This window comes from Scleropages formosus, chromosome 1, assembly GCF_900964775.1.
Source record: "Scleropages formosus chromosome 1, fSclFor1.1, whole genome shotgun sequence".
NCBI classification, from domain to species: domain Eukaryota; kingdom Metazoa; phylum Chordata; class Actinopteri; order Osteoglossiformes; family Osteoglossidae; genus Scleropages; species Scleropages formosus.
Genome location: NC_041806.1, coordinates 32,376,527 through 32,396,983, shown reverse-complemented (window position 1 = coordinate 32,396,983; position 20,457 = coordinate 32,376,527). Strand labels below are relative to the sequence as shown.

Genomic DNA, 20,457 nt, shown 5'->3' with positions numbered 1-20,457 from the left:
GTAGTTCAACCTCATTTTCACACGCCCTTCAAAGGCTGTTCTACTTTAAACATTCATTTGAGAGCTTTTTGTCCAATCACTCTGCCTTGTCAGCTTAAGCTTTGTTTGTATAATCAAACAATTGTCTACTTGTGCAACATCACTTAACGCTGCACCCTGAAGGAGTCCAAAATTCCTGATCCAGCACACATCTCCCGTTGAAGGTAATTTTCTCTGAACGTGAGAAAAAGACAAGCATTTTTCTTTCACATTTATATGCCACATATTTATGTAAATATTTATGAATATTAAAAATTTTGGCCGTACGAATAATTCCTCAGAGGACAGCCATCAAAAATCCGGTCATGCGCAGTTTTAGAGGAACAGTAGGTTCTCTGCAGCACTTCTGCCAAGTAAAAATCAACAAACGACAGGGTATGAATGGAATCAGGTGCCGCAGAGAATTATGCAGTAATAGGTTGACAGCAATGTATGTTCATGGTATTCAGCCACAGGGGAATACAATCCAAAATAATGAAAAGAGAAAACGGAAAACTAAAACACTGAGGGCACAGGGATAATTAACTTTATTCATTGCATAAAGTGGTGCTACATATGCTTTCTGCTGCTCTGAAGACAAAAAAATTCAATAATTAATTTAGAGTCAGAGTAATTTATTTGTCATTTGCACATTACTCTGGGTACACTGGGCACTGAAACTGTTGTGACAAGGCTCAGATTCAGACATTGACATTACAAGCATGTATCAGACATGAACAAACACATATTTGAACAAACACATATTTAGACAAGAATGGTTGAGATGATGCTGCAATGGAGTAGATAAATGAAAATGAAAACAGTGGTGGGTAAATGTTGTAGTAAGAGTGACATGTATTAATAAATAAGGCAGAACAATAAATACAAGTACAATAAAGTAACATTTAGTGATTATGTCCTGGAGGAAGATGGTGAAACTATACTGGGCCTTAACGTGGCATCAACCAAAATTAACAACAGGCTCATTAACAGGGATGGTCATTTCACTAAACTGAGTGGGAATATTATAACAGGTTTAAATAATGTCAACTCTAATAAAAGGAACCAATAAATCGTTTGCCGTCATTTAAGTGAGACTGAATTTTTTTTTTTTTTCTTTTCTGAACTGGGGGGACCCCTTATAGTTGCTCATCTCTTTTTTACATTAACATTTACATTTATTTAGCAGATGCTTTCCTCCGAAGTGACTTCCAATGAACTCTATGTAGTGTTATCAGCCCACACACCTTATTCACCAAGATGACTTACACTGCTAGATACACTACTTACAATGGGTCACTCATTCTTTTTTGAAATAAACCCATTAATAAATTTTTTTTTCCAGTGTTGGAAATAAATTCTGTTTTAAATTACTAATGATTGTTTAATTTCCATCAAATATATAAAACAATGAACTAACAAGTCTGTCTACATGAGATCCTGTCAGGAAGACTCCTCTTACTCATTGACTGATAGCTGAGGAAATGGATAAACAGCTTTTAAAACCGCATTGATCAAGCAGTATCTTAGTGTATCAGAATATGTCAGTTATAAATTCATAAGTAAATGCAATGTAACTGACAGATAAGTTGCCTTATGTCTAGAACACACGTAATGGACAACCTGGCAAAGACTGATCTCGGGAAGGTCTTCACATCTCTGCTTATATGTGAAAATATTTTGCTGTAAATATGATTTGTGCTGAGTTCACACACACGTCAGCTGGAGCCTAACCCAACAACACAGGGGAGGGGGAGGGGACACACCCTGGACAGGACGCCAGTCCATCACAAGGCACCCCAAGCGGGACTCAAACCCCAAACCCATCAAAGAGTAGGACCCAACCAAACCCACTGCACCACCACACCCTCTGTGTATTTCCTGAGCTCCATCCATCCATCCATCCATCAATCTTCTGTCCTGCTTGTCCTAAAAGGGTCGCGGTGGCAGCAGGAAGAGCAAAGAGGCCCAGCCACCCCTGTCCCCCGCAACTTCCTCCAGCTCAACCTGGGGGATCCCCAGCCGTTCCCAGGCCAACTGTGAGATATAATCCCTCCAGCAGGTCCTAGGCTGACCTCGGGGCCTCATCCCAATTGGCCATGCCTGGTATACCTCCAAAGGAGGCGTCCAGGGGGCATCCTTATCAGATGCCCAAACCACCTCAACTGGCTCCTCTCAATGTGAAGGAGTAGCGGCTCTAGTCTGAGTTCCTCCCGGATGTCCGAACTCCTCACCCTGTCACGGAGAGTGAGTCCCAGCACCCTGAGGAGAAAACTCATTTCGGCCTCTTGTATTCGCGATCTTATTCTTTCGGTCATCACCCAGAGTTGATGACCATAGGTGAGGGTAGGGACGTAGATCGACCGGTAAATGGAGAGCTTCACCTTATGGCTCAGCTCCCCCTTCACCACTACAGTCCGGTACAGCCACCGCATTACTGCTGCCACTGCTCCCAGTCTGTGGCCGATCTCACGCTCCCTTCTTCCCTCACTCGTGAACAGGACCCCAAGATACTTGAACTCCTCCACCTGGGGCAAAAACTCTCTCCTTACCTGGAGGGGGCATACCATCCTTTTCCATGAGAGAACCATGTACTCAGACTTTGAGGTGCTGATCCTCATCCCCACCACTTCACACTCTGCTGCAAACCGTTCCAGTGCGTCCTGGAGGCAGCCATGTGACGGAGCCAAAAGGACAACATCATCCGCAAAAAGCAGAGACTTCACCTTCCAACTCCCACACAGAATGCCCTCCTGACCTCGACTGCGCTTTGATATCCTGTCCATGAAAACTACAAACAGGAGTGGAGACAAGGCACAACCTTGGCAGAGTCCAACACCCATACTCAGCAGGCCTGACTTAATGCCTAGTATGCGGACACAGCTTTCGCTCCGTATCTACAAGGACCGAATGGCCTGCAGTTGTGGCCCCGGTACCCCATACTCCTGAAGAACCTCCCACAGAATTTCCCAGGGAACATGGTCATAGGCCTTCTCCAAGACCACAAAACACATGTAGACTGGATTAGCAAATTCCGATGCCCCTTCAATGATCTGTGAGAGGGTAAAAAGCTGGTGGACTCTTCCACAGCCAGGGCGGAATCTGCATTGTTCCTCTTCAATCTGAGGTTCAACTATCGGCCGGAGCCTCCTCTCCAGCATCCCGGCATAGACTTTCCCAGGGAGGCTGAGAAGTGTGATGCCCCGAAAGTTGGCACTCACTCTCCAGTCCCCTTTCTTAAAGATAGGAACCACCACCCCAGTTTGCTAATCCAAAGGCACTGTCCCCGAGGTCCATGCAACATCGCAGAGGCGTGTCGACCATGACAGCCCTGCAACATCCAGGGCCTTAAGCATTTCCGGGCGGATCTCATCCGCCCCTGGTGCTTTGCCACTGTGGAGCTTACCAACTACCTCAGTGACTTCCACCAGGGAAATGGACTCTGACAGCCCGAAAGCCTCTGGCCCTGACTCCTGTAAGGGAGGCATATCACTCGGGTTTAAGAGTTCTTTAAAGTGCTCCTTCCACCTCCCAACAATGTCCTCATCAGAGGTCAGAATTTCTCCACGCCTGCTAAGCACAGCCTGAGCGAAACTCCTCTGACCCCTTCTGAGCTGCCGGATGGTTCTCCAGAACCTCCTTGAAGCCGACCGATAGTCGTTTTCCATGGCCTCTCCAAACTCCTCCCATGCCCGGGATTTTGCTTCTGCAACCACAGCCGCTGCTGCCTTTTTCACCTGCCGGTACCTGTCTGCTGAGTCAGGAGTCCCCAGAGCCAACCAGGCCCTAAAGGCCTCCTTCTTCAGCTTGATGGCTTCCCTCACCACCGGTGTCCACCACCGAGTTCTCGGGTTGCCGCCCTGGCTGGCACCAACAAGCTTTTGGCCACAGCTGTGCCTGGCTCCTTCCACAATGGAGGTTTTGAACAGGGTCTATTCAGACTCCATGTCCCCTACCTCCTCCAGGACATGGGAGAAGCTCTCCCGGAGGTGTGAGTTAAAATCATTCTGGACAAGGTCCCCTGACAGTCATTCCCAGCACATCCTCATTAAACGTCTGGGCCTACCAGGTCTGTCCATCAGTTTTCCCAGCCATCTGATCCAACTCACCACCAGATGATGATCAGTTGACAGCTCAGCACCTCTCTTCACCTGAGTGTCCAGAACATGTGGCCTCAAGTCAGAAGAAACGACTACAAAGTCGATCATTGACCTTTAGCCCAAGGAGCTCTGGTACCAAGTACACTTATGAGCATCCTTGTGTTTAAACATGGTGTTTGTTATGGACAAACCATGACTAGCACAGAAGTCCAATAACATTTCACCATTCGGATTCAGATGGGGCAGGGCGTTCTTCCCAATCACCCCCCGCCAGATTTTCCAGTCATTGCCAACGTGAGCATTGAAGTCCCCCAGCAGGACTATGGAGTCTGTAGGTGGGGCCCTGTCCAGAACCCCTCCCACCTTCTCTAAGAAGGCCAAATACTCTGAAATGCTGTTTGGTGCATAAGCACACACAACAGTCAAAGTTTTCCTCTCTGCGACCCTAAGTTGCATTGAGGCGACCCTGTCATCCACCGGGGCAAACTCCAACTGTATGGCAGCCAGCCGGGGGCTTGTGAGTATACCTACACCCGCCCAGCGCCTCTCACCTCGTGCAACTCCTGAGTAGGAGAGGGACCACCCCCTATTGAGGAGTTTGGTTCCAGAGCCAACACTGTGAGTGAAGGTGAGCCCAACTATATCTAGTTGGTATTTCTCAACCTCCCGTACCAGTTCCAGCTCCTTCCCCGCAAGTGAGGTGACATTCCACAAACCAAGAGGCAGTTTTCGTTGCGATGGGCCACGACGCCATGCGCCACCCCGCCCCCTCCTGCTGCCAGGTATACATAGAACCCACCCTCCATGCTGGACCTTCCAGGTGGTGGGCCCACATGGCCCCCCCACGATGTCTTTTCAGGCTGAGCCCAGCCAGGCTACATGGGCTGCCCGGCCACCAGGCGCTCACCTAGGAACACTACCCCACGCCTGGCTCCAGGGGTAGGCCCCGGTGACCCTATTCCAGGCAGGGTGAACATTCTCTTGTTTACTTTTTTCATGGAGGTTTTTGGATCATGTTAGTCTGGATCTTCACTCCAGACCTGTTCACCTTGGGAGATCCTACTAGCAGCATTATGCTCCCAACGACATAGCTCTGGCGATCCCTAGATCACACAAGCCCTTCCGCCACGCCAAGGCCCCGATCCAGGAAGGGGTGTGCTGAACTATGCTGTCTAAATCCTATACAAAATAGCTTGAACTTGTCTGCGGCATGAGAATTGTCCTGACCGTTACCATTTCGTCTGACTAAATACTGTGCCGAAGCAAGCTCCTTGTCATCTTTCTGACTCTCATGACACCAACTATGAGTCCTTCAAGAAAAATGTGTAATGTGCATATGGATTTTACATACTATGTTTTTGTATGGGTCTCGTTTGTGGGAACAGCATTAAACAACCTTTAACACCTCAACTGTTGTTTTATGGAGGCCGTGAAAAAATGCAAATAAAATTATTAAAATTATCTAGTGCTACTCCTGAAGAAAATTTGTGACAAAGAAATATAAGAATAATCTAGATTTCTGTTAGTGTTAAACAGACGCTTCATCTTTCATTAAAATCACGTTAGCATATGAACACAGAGGATGCCCTAATATCAGGCTTGGGCTGAGAATGATTGTATTAATCAGGATGTAGTTACATTTATTCATTTCGCAGACACTTTTCTCCAAAGCAACTTCCAATGAACTCTCTGTAGTGTTATCAGCCGACAGACCTTATTCCCCAAGGTGACTTACACAGCTAGATACACTACTTACACTGGGCCACTCATCCATACATCAGTGGAACACGCTCACTCTGTCACTCACACACTATGGGTGAACCTGCACAGCATGTCTCTGGACTGTGGGAGGAAACCAGAGTACCCAAAGGAAACACACACAGCCAAAGAGAAAACATGCAAACTCCACACAGATTGATGATCAAACCCACATCCTCTGGTACCACCAAGGTACTGGGAGACAGCAGTGCTACTAACTGTGCTACAAGGCCCCCGGCCCCTAGCTACCAATCTAGGTATATACCACTACATTATAAACGTCTATGAAACCACAACCATCAGATGAAACCCTACACTGCTTTCTCGAGATGCTCTTGCATACACCAGGTAAACAGAGGCACTGCACTGGCCCACACACTACAGTCAGTCCATTTGTCCAACGCACTGAGATGCAGAGACTGAGATGCAGAGACAAAGAGGGGGCGGACAAATGGCAAGGTGCAAAGCACTGTGGAGCAATGCAGGCAAGAAGCTTGCAGAGTCAGCAGCTGGGTTTGAAACCTTGTGTGGGCAGTCAGGAGGTCACTTTGTTTTCAGTCTCAAAATTAGCTGTGTCACATTCAGTTCACATGTCATTGGCCTCTGCTGCTTCACATAATTACAATGATAATACAATCTCCTCCTTAACATATCTCAACAGCATAATTTTGTTCTTCATAAATATTAAGAATATGCCAGAAAATATTGCTGGTTGACCTAAAATGAATACTGTATGTTTTTAGTCCAAAACTGGGCTTTCTGGATCGATTAATGCTGGTAAATTTAGATTTATATTTTTTCATTCACTCAACAGGCATGTTTTCTCCAAAGTACACTGCTTTAAACTCCCTATGATCATTCACCCATCAGTACGCCAGAGCAATGCAACACACACAACTTACAGTCACCAGTTTTTTTTGGGGGGGGGGTTGTTATACAGTGGGTTTGGCCTGTACCTGCTCTCTGGAGGGTCTAGGGTTCGAGTCTCGCTTCGGATGCCTTGCGATAGACTGGCATCCCGTCCTGGGTGTGTCCCCTCCCCGTCCAGCCTTGTGTCCCGTGTTGCCAGGTTAGGTTCCGGCTCGCCACAACCCTGCTCGGGACAAGAGGTTTCAGTCAGTGTGTGTGTGTGTAGTTTTAGGGTCACCAGCTCACCTAAAACAAATATCTCTGGACTGTGGGAGGCAACCAGAGCACCTGGAGGAAACCCACACAAATATCATGCTTGACATTCCTTTGGTACTAGTGAAGAAATAAATTTTGACTTCAGAACTGGAGATGTGCAAATCCGGAGCAGTAGGATTCATTCTGCTAGATTTTCATTGATAGTTTGTAACCAAAAACACATCAGACCATAAAATCAGTATTAATTAGTATCTCTTGTTTTTTTTTTTAAAGTTTCATTCTAATGAAAACAATCACAGTGAACAATAAGCAACCATGTTCTTTTGAAGACTTGGTTTTTATTAACTCAGCTTATTTTTGATTGACATATTTATTCTATTAACACTAATCATTTTAGCTGGGTAACATGCAGTAATAACATTTTTCTCACATGTACAAAGCTTAAACTTTAAAACTATTTACCCAAGTTTACCTTGCAGAAAATATTATGATATTTATTGATGATTATCAATAGAACTGTTATTTGCAGGTGCTAATGTGGAGCACCCTTAGCTTTATTTTATTCTGAAACGATGAAGTGCACCAAAAGTAAATTATGAGTGTCTGGGTGGGTTACAAAGCAATTCTGAAGAATTTTCCATCAAATCGTTCCATAGTATGACAGATTGCATGCAGATGTACATAAGGGAATCTTCCAGGAGCAGGACATCCCACCAAATTCAAGGCATACGCTGAAAATGCTTGAAAAAGTCTCCAAGAATCCTGTGTTACTGTCAAAGATTTACAGAAACCTCGAGCCGCAGCCAGTGCTAAAGTTCATGAGTTAATCGTCAAAGAAGATCAAACAAACGTCTACATGTGAGGTCAAGGAAGGAAGAAACGACTTCTCATAAAGCATACATGTATAACGGAAGGTTTCTAGAGATCACCCGGGCATAAATTAAGCCTTTGCTTTGGAAAGATGGGACAAAAATTGTGTTCTTAGAATACAAGCCCAGATGTTATGTTTGGTACAAACCATATTTGCATTTTTACAGACGAACATGATTCCAACTCTGAAAGTTCTTGGTTGGAATATTATGGTATAAAGAGGTGGAGTATAAATACACTGACTCATTTAGCTGATGCTTTTCTCCAAAGAAATTTACAATATTAATCTACCACCAGTTATTTTTTCCATTTACACAGCCAGTTAATTTCACTGGAGCAATTTAGGGTTAGTACATTGCTCAAGGGTACTATAGCTAGACAGTGACCAAACCTACAACCTTTGGGTCTAAAGGCAGGAGCTCTAACCACTATACTACCAACTCTCCCTAAAGGAGCAGGAAATATTTATTAAAACTGTTGTTTTTTATTACATTTGTTAAATTATTAATTATCTGGTATGCATACTAAACAACATTATGTACCAACTTACAGCTAATAAATTTTCATTGGAACAATTCAGTGTAAGCACCTTGCTCCAGAGTAAAACAGAAGGAGAAGGGATTCAAACTCAGCATTTTCTGTGTGTTCTGCTAAGCTGCCTGTTTAAGCACAAGGTGAGGCCACCTGTCAGAGGGCTAATGCCAACCTGAAAAAAGAATGGCTCATAAAGGAGAAATAGTTTTGTAATGCCAACCCACCTCCAGCTGTACTACCCTTGAGCAAGTTACTTACCCTAAATAGCACCAGTAAAAAGTTACCCAGCTGTATAATGGGTAAATAACTGTAGGTAGATTAACCCTGTAAGTTGCTTTGGAGAAAAGCAACAGCTAAATGAATAAATGTAAATGTAAATATAATGTTCATGTTGAAGCCCCCAGGTTCAGTAATGCTCTCGAAAGCCTCACAGTGGAAACAGTTTTCTTTGAAGCACTGGGGTAAATTTCCTACCATTTGATGTTAGAGACTGAAAGACGGTTCCAAGAAACGCTCGCGTGAAGGTGATGCTGCCAAAGGGCCAGCACTGCAACTAAAAGTGCACTTTTTCCAACCCAGGAAAACAAATATTTGCCACATATCCCAAATATGTGTGTTTAAAACTGACAAACATCTTCAGGGGGGTGTATATACCTACTTTCTCAAGACTGTATTATTGAAAAGATTACTAACCTTGTTACAGTTAATTAACGGGTAAAACAAAAAAATTTTAAGAGGATAACATTTGAATCATTCCCTTCAAAAAGAAGTACATGAGGAAATCCTGTGTTGTTTTCCACTGAGTAAAAGAAATCACAGTCCTGCTTTAAGCGCTATGAATTCTTGTTACCTGCCTGATCTTTAAAAATCAGAGCTGACACAGAGTCATAGTTCAGTTCACCTTCTGTTTGTAGCTGAGTGAGGACTCGTATTAGGTGCACAAAGCATTTCTTGAGAAAGGGCGCCCCTCGCTGTTAGCGCAGTCTTGTGTCCTATAGCCGCAGGAACAGACATACATGGGTTCCTCAACTTACATACACAGCTGGGACTGTTTGTAACTCAATTTGTTTGTAAATCCAACCACTAAGTCACAATACAGTTATTCATTTAGCTGACACTTTTCACCAAAGCAACTTACAATTATTTACCCATTTATACAGTTGGGTAATTTTACTGGAGCAATTTAGGTTAAATACATGACATTGCTCAAGGATACTACAGCAAGAGACAGGGATCAAACCTGCAAACTTTAGAGCTAAGGGTAGCAGCTTTTGCTACCAGCTGGACTCTATAGGAAAGCTTAATGACAGATACATCCCTCAGTATATCCACAGGTTATGTTCGGAAAAAAACCGCATATAAAACTATAATTAATAAAAATGTAATGAGACTTCATACAATTTTCAACCACTTGACAGTTGCAGGGTCACTGTGTTCCAGAACCCATCCCGAAAACATATGGTGTGAAACAGGGAACACCACTGACAGGTCACCAGTCCACCACAGGACACAACTTTATTATCTTTCATCATCTTGAATCAACACGTGCAGAATTTGTCAGCATCTGCCCGCTTTTGCTTTCCTTACATTTTTATCTATATTTTATAATGTAATGATAGAGATATACATTGATTTATTCACTGCCTAGGTTCTGTAAAAGTACATATACTTATATCCATATAAAAAAAATTAACTGACTTTTACTAATGTCACTAACTTTGAGCAACCCTCAAAATTATTGAAAAAGAACATGTCTTCACAAATTCCTATTTACATTTATTTAGCAGACACTTTTCTCCAAAGAAACTTTCACTGAACTCTATGTAGTGTTATCAGCCCACACACCTTATTCATCAAGGTGACTTACACTGCTAGATACACTACTTACAAGGGGTCACTCATCCATATATTCAGTGAAACACACTCTCTGTCACTCACACACTGTGGGTGAACCTGAACAGCATGTCTTTGGACTGTGAGAGGAAACCAGAGCACCCGGAGGAAACCTACACAGACAGAACATGCAAGCTCCACACAGACCGAGCGGGGATCAACCCATGCCCTCTCACTCCCCCCAGGCACCGAGATATAGCCGTTATTTGCGGTGTCACCATGCCACCCCATATATATTTATGTATTCCCATCTGATGAACGTTGATGGAAATATAAATGAGATGACATCTGAGGTGCAATATTCCACATCTTTTTATTGACTTGCAAATTTGCCCCCCCATCTCGCAAACCCTGGACATGAATTGTGAACACTGTGGAAGGGAGTTGAACTAATATAGTCCCTCTCTCCTGTTCTGCTTGGGAGCATTTTACTGCTGGCTAATGGCTGGATGTGGAAACTCAGGTTTCACTCCAGAACAAATTTTGTGGAGAAACGTGAAGAAAATACAATTTTAATAAAATAACTGGAAAACATTGGAACCTTTGAAAATTCACAACTCGGACGTTGTGTTACAAGTCACACAATGAAACAGTGATTCCTTTTCACACAGGAGATCTGTCAGTTAAAAAGCACAGGGGTTGCAGACTTGAGACAGTTCAAGCAATGAGTAACATATGCGTTTTATATTTTTACAGCAGAGCTTGGCAAATCTGAGAATGGAGCGGAGCCCTAACAGCCCATAGGCTTGGTCAGTTCGACCACAAACACCGTCTTTCTGAATTACAGATTCCAGGATTGGTTTCAATCAGATGTGCTCAAGGAGGAACGGAACAAATACATGGAACTGCTAGGGAAGCACTGCTTTGGCGAACTGCCTTTGGACACTTAATTTCACTCATTTAACCAACATCTAAGTCCAAAGCAACTTACAACATTAGGTTTGTATACAAAGCTGCTTGCAGTTATTGACCCATTTATGCAAAACCAGCCAAAAATCCAGTCTGGAGAAGAGGAACCACATGGGAGCTCACCCTCTCTGCGCCTCCTAAATATCCAGTAGTTGGACCCCAACATTGCAAATTTTTACACAGCACCAGCTTCTACTCCTCGAACATCCACTTTCATTTTGCTGGCCCAGGGAAGTGTGGTTGTAAGCAGGTGTACTCAAACTTTTGATTGGCACTGTAGCTCTAGGAAGTCCGGCAGTTACAAAACTTGCTCAAGGATGCGGCAGCAGAAGGGCTAGAAATACAAGTCCTCCAATGCACAACAAGGGCTCCAACCACCCTGGTCCCCAGCAACTCAGTGTTTTTAATTATTATTTTCATGGGTTTTATGAACAGTACAGGGGAGACAACAGAATAAAGGTTAAGACTGTACATTGAGGGACTAAAACTATGTCCACATACATAGAGTGAGGGCTCAGGGTCAAAAGGTTACAGTTTATCACAGGTGTATCACGTAGTACTTTCTAATAACTTCCAAAAGGTTTTCCAAATACCCGAGACAATTCAGACAATTCATTTGAGTTGTCATACATGTTCAGAGGGAACTTCAACCACAACATTAAAATACATCTTCGCAAAATAGGGGAGTGGATGGTCTATGCACCATAACATCAAGAAAGGAGTTCGGGTTGAGATTTAACAAGAGTTAAGAAGTTAGGGAAAAATCCAATTTTTTTTGTTAAAGGTTTCTTAAATAGTTGTGTGAACTTCCCGTCCAACCACATTCCAAGAATTAATGTATCAAAGAGCCAATTGTCTTTAGATTTAAAATACAGCTGAGATGTCCCTAGGAACATCTTGTGAAGGGCTAAGCAACTGATTTTGGGGAGGACAGCATCAAACCTATGCGCTAAAGTTTTGACTACAATTTTAGGATTTACATCCAGTGGCTCTTGAAGATCTGAATGGTATTTCTGGTGCCTCGATAAACAGTAGGATAGATACACTCGCGCGTAGAGCCCTCGTTCATGTCTGCTGGATGAGCATGACATACTTTGAACTTTGAGTCGAGCAACTGTTGGTTAGTAGGAAACAACCTGTTACTGTTAAAAAAAAAAAAAAAAAAAACCCAGGTGAAAGGGTACATGTCCCCAATTCCCAGTACTCAGTGCAAGCTTCAAGAAGCTTCAAGCTACAACATGACTTCCCAAAGCTTTTTTAATCACACACCACCAAGTCAATCAGCATCCAGAATGGTCACCTAATATGAGCATTTTTATGGCCCTGGTCACAGAAGCTTACACTGGATAAGTGCAACCAAAACACAAAAACGTCACAACAAATTTTGACTTTATCACAGAATTAGGCTGGAATAAAGTTTGGAGGAAAAAAAAAAAAAAAAAAAAATTAAGGGCAGAAAGGCTTTACCTTCACATCAGTTATATACAAAATTTTTGTAGATTTACAAAAAAAAAAAAAAGCTTAAACCATAAAAATTGAAGCTTCTACACAGTAAATATGGAATATTCCATAATAAAAGTTCGGAATATGTGCATGAAACTGCATACAACATGCAAGAGCACTTTGAACAATGAAGCAAAGCAACTGAAACAGAAATTTTTAATCATGAACTTATCTGCTTTCAGTGCAGATTTTTCCAAAACAAACCCTTTGCCTACATCAGTCAGCCAGTCACACCTGAGGGCCAGACAGACTGGAGCCAAGATCAGTTCCAACTCCTTTCCCATCCCCTGGTGTCCTTCAGATAAGGAACACTATGTCGCTGGACAGCATGACCTGGTTATCATCCTGCATGCGGCTCAGGGCGGCCTGGACCTCGGTGGCACTGAAGGGCTCCTTGTTGTCCTTGTTGATAGCATCCTTCAGTGCCGCCAGGGTGATGGACTGCGCATGCGCCGCGCGGAATGCTTCCAGAAGTGCTGCTTTAAATGTCTTCAGTCTGGAGTGGGGCCGAGACAGAGCACACACAAATAAGAGTTAGGGGGAAGGTTCATTTCAGGTAGCACCATGGCAACTGCACTCAAGTCAAAGAATCACTCACCTGCTGGCAGATAGCTCTGCCTCTCCATCCTGCTCCGGAGTCTCCATGGGCTGCTCCTGGGCCTTTGGGGTTCCAGCTTGAACTGTGGTAGAAAGATGATGCAAGAAAGGTCAGATGTACTGGCCATCTGAGCACAACGCAACGCAACACAACGATCTTGAAAACACCTTAAACGGCAGTGCTCACTTTCTGGAACATCCTGCTCCCCGTCAAAATCGTATGGGTCACCATCTTGAGATGGGCGGTGTTCAGCTGAACGGCGCCCCCTGTTGGCAGAGAAAGCTACTTGTAAGTACATTCGGATGACCGAACTGAGAAAGTTCTACTGTTACATGTGAGGTATATTCCTATAAAAGACCGCACTATACCAAGCTGTATAATTATTTGTTGTTTCAATGGGGTGTGTGAAGAGCACAAGCTTTTATAGCTTCCACTTGACCACCAAAATGATTCTATACACCTTTATCACTTTGGCAAACCCTGTTTAACTGTAACATGGTAAGTCAAATTTTAATACAAAATTAAAAAACCCTTGAATTTTCATACAGGATCACATTATTCCCAAATGATCCATGCAACATGTAAAGAAATCGCTGTCCTTTATTCAGTCACCTTGTTAAATCCACACCACTTCACTAACACATGTTACAACAGAAGTGACAGTATCCCAGAGGTATGGTAGGGAAAGGAAAGGAGGAAGCAGAGGAGTGACCTTTTCCTCCGCGGAGTCTGTTGTTCATCATCTTCCTCCTCTGACGCAGTGTCCTGTTCCTCCCTCCTTGACCTCTTTTTCTCTCTCTCAAGAACCTGGAGACAGATTTAAACCAAAGTTAAATATTAACATTCCCACCAGCAATGGTGAATATCAAGACACAGTAACTAACTACTATAATTAGTTGTGCAACCAAACATTACAGAACAATTAATTTTGGAAAGTGAAGGCATGAACTAAATGTTACTTCCCGAGAGAGCAGCAACAGACCTTTTTGAAGTAGGCAAACTGCACGAGCTCAACGGCCACTTCCGTGTCTTCCATCTCAACCACCTTGCTCATGCGGGCCTTGGCGTGGGCTGTGGACAGGCGGATCAGAGTCTCCAGGGACCGCGCAGTCACAGGCGAGGTCTGCCGGGAGAGCAGTTGATGGTTAGAAATGGACTTAACAGCTCAGCATATCTACAGATTGAGTCCAACAGAACTAGGCAGTATGAGACTTTTTATATCCCCTGCTAAACAAACACATTGCTTCACCTCCAATACACCGTTTTACTCTATTTAACACAGTAATATCCACCCATAACCAATAACTTTTGCAGTGCAGGGTTGCGGTGGCGCAGAGTCTATCCTGGAAGCACAGAGCATGAGGCAGAGTACACCCTGGATGTGAAGCCAGTCTATCGCAGTAACACACATTACGGGCGTTCCTGAATCACCAATTCAGTGGAAACAAGTGGCTTTGGACTGTGGGAAGAAACTAGAGCAAACATTTATTCATTCAGCTGACGGTTTACTCCAAAGCAACTTACAACGTGAAGGTTACAATCATTAGTTACAAGCTTACATTTACACAGTTGGGTAATTTTTTTTTTTTTTTTTTCTCTCACTGGAGCAATTTTAGGGAAAGTACCTTCATTGCTCAAGGGTACTACGGCGGGAATCGAACCGAACCTGCGACCTTTGGATCCAAAGGAAGCGGCTCTAACCACGATGCTACCGGCTGTCCTCGTAGAAAACCCACAAAAAACATGGGGAGAAATACAAAGTGACCTAGATCTGAACCCACAACCACACGACGACACCCTGAAACAATAATATGTATCGGAAAACGTCTCATACCTTTCTGTGCCACAGGAGAAAGCAGCACAACCTGGACAAGCAATTCCCACCACATAAAGGTGTGAAACATCCATCATAAATAGAAGTGCTCCCACACCGGTAGCACGACCCTCACCCTTGCAACGTCGGATGCCAGCTGCTCCTGGCTGCGTAGCCTTGAATACTCCTCGGCGATGTGATTGGCCGCCTCCTGCGTCAGCACCGGTGTGATGGACTTGGCCACGTGGATGTATTTCCTCATGAACTCCTTGCTCACCACCTTGTCCCTGGAACCACAACAGCTTGCTCTCAGGGAGCTCCCCATCTAATTTCTAAATCCAGCACAGCTGGAACAAACTCTTCACGAGTAGAAAAGGGCATGCTGATCTACATATGCTCTTTAGTGGACAATAACAAAATGTGACTAAACTACAACTAGTCTACAACTAGACTAAAACTGGGAAAAGAAACTGACAGAATATACATATTAAGGCAGATCAACAGATGGCAAAGTAAGTTAGAGGCAGCACTTTCCAATCAAAGGACCTGGGCTCAAATCCCTGATCGGGGTAGATGCCATGAATTGTTACAGTTCAATTACCAGACTCTATTAATGGGTAAATCACTAAATAGCTCAGTTTACCAACCTAACATTGTAAGTTGCCTTGGAGGAAACTGTCACAACTGGAACTGGACAAGCAGCCAGGGTAAAAATGTCAAAACTGCAAAGTACAACTGATCTCACAGGTCCATAACTCTACAGGACCTTGAGAAACAGAGGCGGCAGCATATCAGCCTTGCAGTACCTGCGCTTCCGGCTCCCGTGTAGGAGGCTGTTGTGCTTCTCGTACACCTGCAGCAACTCCTGGTCATCCTGAGCAGCATCGGGATCCTCCGTGGCCAGTATATCGACGGAGCCGCCTAAAGGCATGGCTGCGACACACACAAAGAGTCAATCAAGCCGCTCTTCACACAGCTAACTACATGTGGACGTTGTCTCAATCCTGAGGACAAAGAGGGCGTTGCTCACAGCCCACCAACACTCACCAGTGCCATCCTTCTCGCCTGGGTTGCGGTAGCGGTGCATACGCAACACGTGGTCCGAAATCTCACGGTCCTGCTCTGGGTCCATCTGATCTAGCACAATGAAGAGCAGGTCGAAACGGGACAGCAGCGAATCCTGGAGGCCGATGTTCTCCATGGGTGTCTTGTACTGGTCGTACTGGAGGGGGAGGGCAATCAGTCAATGAGACATTTGATGCAACCGCAAGTGCTGCTAACACGGGTGCAGAATCCCATCACAGAATTGAACAAACAGAGAACTATGAACTTGTCTGAAACGGACCATGGTTTCCACTGTGGTCAAAAATAACAGAACAGCTGCATGACACCGGTCTTTAAAAGACATAAAGAGCAATGACGGCAAGGAAGTATAAGGGAAGCGTACCCTGCCGTACACGGGGTTGGCAGCAGCAAGGACGCTGCAGCGGGCATTGAGTCTGGCGTGGATGCCTGCTTTGGCCACGGTCACACGGCCCTGCTCCATCACCTCGTGGATGGCTGTGCGGTCCATGTCGGACATCTTGTCAAACTCGTCGATGCACACCACGCCTCTGTCTCCCAGCACCATAGCCCCAGCTTCCAGGCGCCGCTCACCTGAAGGACAAGAGGCATTACACACAACTCACAATTACATATAATGTACAGTCCACAATGATAACAGAATGACAAAAACAAAAAACACCATCATAGGACAGCAGAGTCACATTTCTCCATATTTGACCGAAACCTAGATCAAAAGTACCTGTCTCCTGGTCAGTGGTGACCGCAGCTGTAAGACCCACACCAGAGGACCCACGGCCCGTGGTAGGAATGGCACGGGGGGCCGTGTGCAGCACATATCGCAGCAGCTGGGATTTGGCCACTGAGGGGTCACCTGCAGAAGGGGCGGGGAACAGAACCCACTAAGCTTACAAGTCCTGCGAACAGCGGGGATGGGAATGTGGGTCTGCATCATTCCAGTGATGTTACCTATGAGCAGCACGTTGATGTCCCCACGGATGCGGGAGCCGTTCTCCAAGACCTTCTCCACACCACCCAACAGCATGCAGAGGATGGCCTTCTTGATGTACTCGTGACCGTGGATGCTGGGTGCCAACGAGCGTGCCAGCTGGTCAAACACATCCTGGCCACCAGGGAGTAAAACAGTCAGCAGGAGGCAGGAAGAGTCTCCACAGAAAGGCAGAAGAAAAGAATGTACTGGAAAACACCCAATGATGGGGCAAAAACCCCCTTTTACATGCTGTGTACTTCTAAAGTCATTTTAACTTACAGCCTGAGGTATAGATACAAAAACACTATTTGAAACCAACCTGACAGGAGAAGTTGAAATGATTCACATTATTTCAGCATGAAAGAGGCTTCACACACAAGGCAACCCACATTTTATAACCACATCTACATTAGCAATTTGCATTGAGCACATTATTCAACAGCTCAACAGCAGGTGGCGCTGTCTGCCACTCTTCACTCTCACCTTGGAGTGAGACTGGCTGAAACGTTTAATTTTGGCCACATCGTCAGCAGAGAAGGTAGGTGACACCTCCTTGCTCATCTGCTTCACATGGCAGGCAATCATGATGGTCCTGGAATCACGAAATAAACAATCACAATGACAGCCATCACTTTGCTCCCCTTTTCAAATGCTTCGGCCAGGAGAGGGTCATGTAATGTCCAGAATAAAATTAAGGATAGCACGTCATCCTCATTTCCACCTGTAAGTAACCCTCCTAAGTTCAGAAGAACTGTCACACTTGAGACACAGACAGATGACACTTGCTGGAAAACACATTTACCTAAAGGTTCCAGAGGTGAAACCGCCCTTCTTCCCAGGCAGGCAGCGGTACGTGCCGATGACCTGCACTCGATCGCCGGGCTTGACCGCGTCGACCAGGTCATTGTCAAGTATGATGTCCACAGAACGTGGGAGTTGCCCAGCAGGGGCTTTCTCAGGCATCTCCTGGACTGTGATGGTCTGGTGGTCCTTGTAGACAGACAACCCAAACTCTGTCTCCAGAGGGTTGTTCTCCTCATCCTGGAAGCAAGCAAGGGGAACACAATCTTTTCCAGCCTTCCTAACCATTTGATAAGCATGCATTTATCAAAAAAGTGTGTTTATTTTGCTGAACCTCTAAATTCAAGAAAATTATTTAAATATAATTTAAGTTAATGTTGAAGAGGAAAGACAACCTACTTGTTACTGACATAAGTACACAGCCGTTAGTTAATGTCTCTCATGCATGTTATGTTTTCCTTTAAGTTACAGAGCATGTTTAACAAATGAACTAGTAAAGTGAGAGTTCTAGGAGTAAGGGGCCAGAAGAGAGAATGACAGACCTTGGTGGGGTAGATGGCGCTGGAGGGGAAAGCATCTAGGGAGGTCAGATCAGTGTATCTGCGCTCTATTGTCTTCTTGGTTGTTGGACAGTAGTGGACACTGCGAACCACCTTGGGGCGCACTAGCGAGCCTGAGCGTGCGCACGCGAGCACACGCACACACACACACAAACACAAACATCACATACAGAAGTTTTAGCTCAGCATCATTCACCTACTCCCAGGGATGAAGGTTAAACAAGAACAGTGAGGTCCCACCCGTTTCCCTCCATCCTACACATCCCAAGAGGCTCACATTTGGTGATGATTCCCTCCACGCAGACAATGCTGCTCAGCAACCGCGAAGACAGCGTGCGGGGTGTGACATGCTTGCTTCCAAAGCTGCCCTCCAGGCCCACAAAGAACTCCTCGTGCTGCTTGGCATAAGTGGCATCCACAGAGCCCACCATGTCCTTTAGGGCCCGCTGGAAGGCCAGCAGCTCCTCAAATGCATTGCTCATCAGCCTGCAGGCAAAAACCGGGAAACAGAAGTATTAGTGGAGGGGGCAGCAGTTAGAGCGGTTAGGATTTTAATGATTCAGTCAGTGTGCTGGTTCTCATCTCACCTCCTGCTGCAGCACCGTGGATCAGGATACATACCCTGAACTGATACAGTAAGAATACCCTGCTCTAACATAGAGGCATATTATTATTTTTCTCATCGATGCAAATAACATGACAAATTTAGGATTGTGGATTAAGCGACATAATGATTTACCCATTTACAGAACAGGGGAAATTTACTATATCAACTGAAAGTAATGCCCCAATCATGTGCACTTCAGTGGGAGTAGGGAACTGAACCCAGAACCTTCTCAGGCGAGGTGACAAGTGGCCTTGGTCCAAGGGATCGGCCAAATACACAACACACAGACAAGGTAATCGGCCCTTTGTTCCAAAACATATTGACTGAACATGATTATATTCACCACCACCACCCCCCTGCCCCACAGTCTAACGATCACCACCGATGATACCCTTTACGTTTGATAGAACATCATAATAAAAGGGAACGCAGAAAGTGTTAATGATGAGTCACCAAAATGATGAAAAAAAAAATGAAGTGAAGCCCACCTGGCCGCGCGGGCCTCGTTGCGCCGTCGCAGGTCGTTGATGTTCACAATGAGTCGGAACTTGTTCTCGCTGATCATGTCCCGCACTTTGCTTTGATAGATACCCTGGTCTTGCTGAGATGTTCATATGCATAATTTTTAATAATATGTTAGTCTCACCATTAAGTCTTTCTGATCACACCAGGTAAAAATTTGGCCTAGCTACTGGCTAACAATTCGAAAAAATTATTTTTTTGTTACTTACATCATCATCAAGAAAATCCAGATAATCTCTTTGCGCCTCCCTCATCGCCTGGTCGTCCACCACTTCAGCAGCCATTCTGAAATTTAACTATATTTTAGCAAATCCTAAAATAATCTACAAACAACTCCTCTGCTCCCGCTCCGAAAAGAAAATGTGGTATTTTCGCGCCACAGAGAACCGCGTGACACAACACTCCAGCATATGATTGGACGGAATGCTCGGCCTTATTAGCATTCTCTGCGTGTCTCCAGTACTTTGACCAATCCGCGCTCAAGTTTGAGTGAAACGTAAAAATAAAGGTTCCCCTCCCTCAGAAGAGTTCGCGCGAAAAGTTTATAAACCGGAAGTTTCCCGGACGGACGGGAAGTTAGAATGTGTGTTATGTGTTTTGTCACATAGTAGCGATTGTCTGTGTTCTCGCTTTTCTTTAAAGAAAAGCTTCATGTTGTTTTTTGAAATGAGTTTTGCTTATGAATGTGGTTCGGAAAAAATATTGTGAAAAGTATAGTAGTCAAAAAAGAAGCCACCTTTAAACGCCTAAAGAAACAAGAAGACGAGCTTCCCTGCTGACTCGCTGCTGGTTT

General features: G+C 44.7%; 1 protein-coding gene across 2 annotated transcripts; it reads right to left on the bottom strand.

Annotated features, from left to right (window-relative positions):
• Positions 1-12,648: 12,648 nt before the first annotated feature.
• Positions 12,649-20,194, bottom strand: mcm3 (minichromosome maintenance complex component 3). 2 transcript variants are annotated; one of them, XM_018735072.2, is made up of 17 exons: positions 19,874-20,194; positions 19,631-19,743; positions 18,813-19,021; positions 18,518-18,648; positions 17,977-18,215; positions 17,658-17,766; positions 17,153-17,306; positions 16,926-17,057; positions 16,569-16,777; positions 16,169-16,343; positions 15,928-16,054; positions 15,258-15,408; positions 14,291-14,431; positions 14,021-14,115; positions 13,495-13,574; positions 13,309-13,390; positions 12,649-13,206 (listed from the first exon to the last, which is right to left on the bottom strand). In XM_018735072.2, exons 1-17 carry the CDS (start codon positions 19,946-19,948, stop codon positions 13,008-13,010), a joined length of 2,421 nt encoding a protein of 806 aa, XP_018590588.2. In that variant the 5' UTR covers positions 19,949-20,194; the 3' UTR covers positions 12,649-13,007. The 2 variants fall into 2 exon arrangements, with proteins under 2 accessions (XP_018590588.2, XP_018590589.2); XM_018735073.2 differs by having other exon boundaries at positions 17,153-17,291.
• Positions 20,195-20,457: the final 263 nt, after the last annotated feature.

Coding starts and splice junctions, on each gene's coding strand:
- mcm3 (XM_018735072.2), bottom strand. CDS start 19,948: ATGGCTGCTGAAGTGGTGGACGACCAGGCGATGAGGGAGGCGCAAAGA. Junction 18,216..18,517: donor GCGCCATCTACCCCACCAAG/GTCTGTCATTCT, acceptor GCTTGCTTCCAG/GATGAGGAGAACAACCCTCT. Junction 13,391..13,494: donor GGAGCAGGATGTTCCAGAAA/GTGAGCACTGCC, acceptor TTTCTACCACAG/TTCAAGCTGGAACCCCAAAG.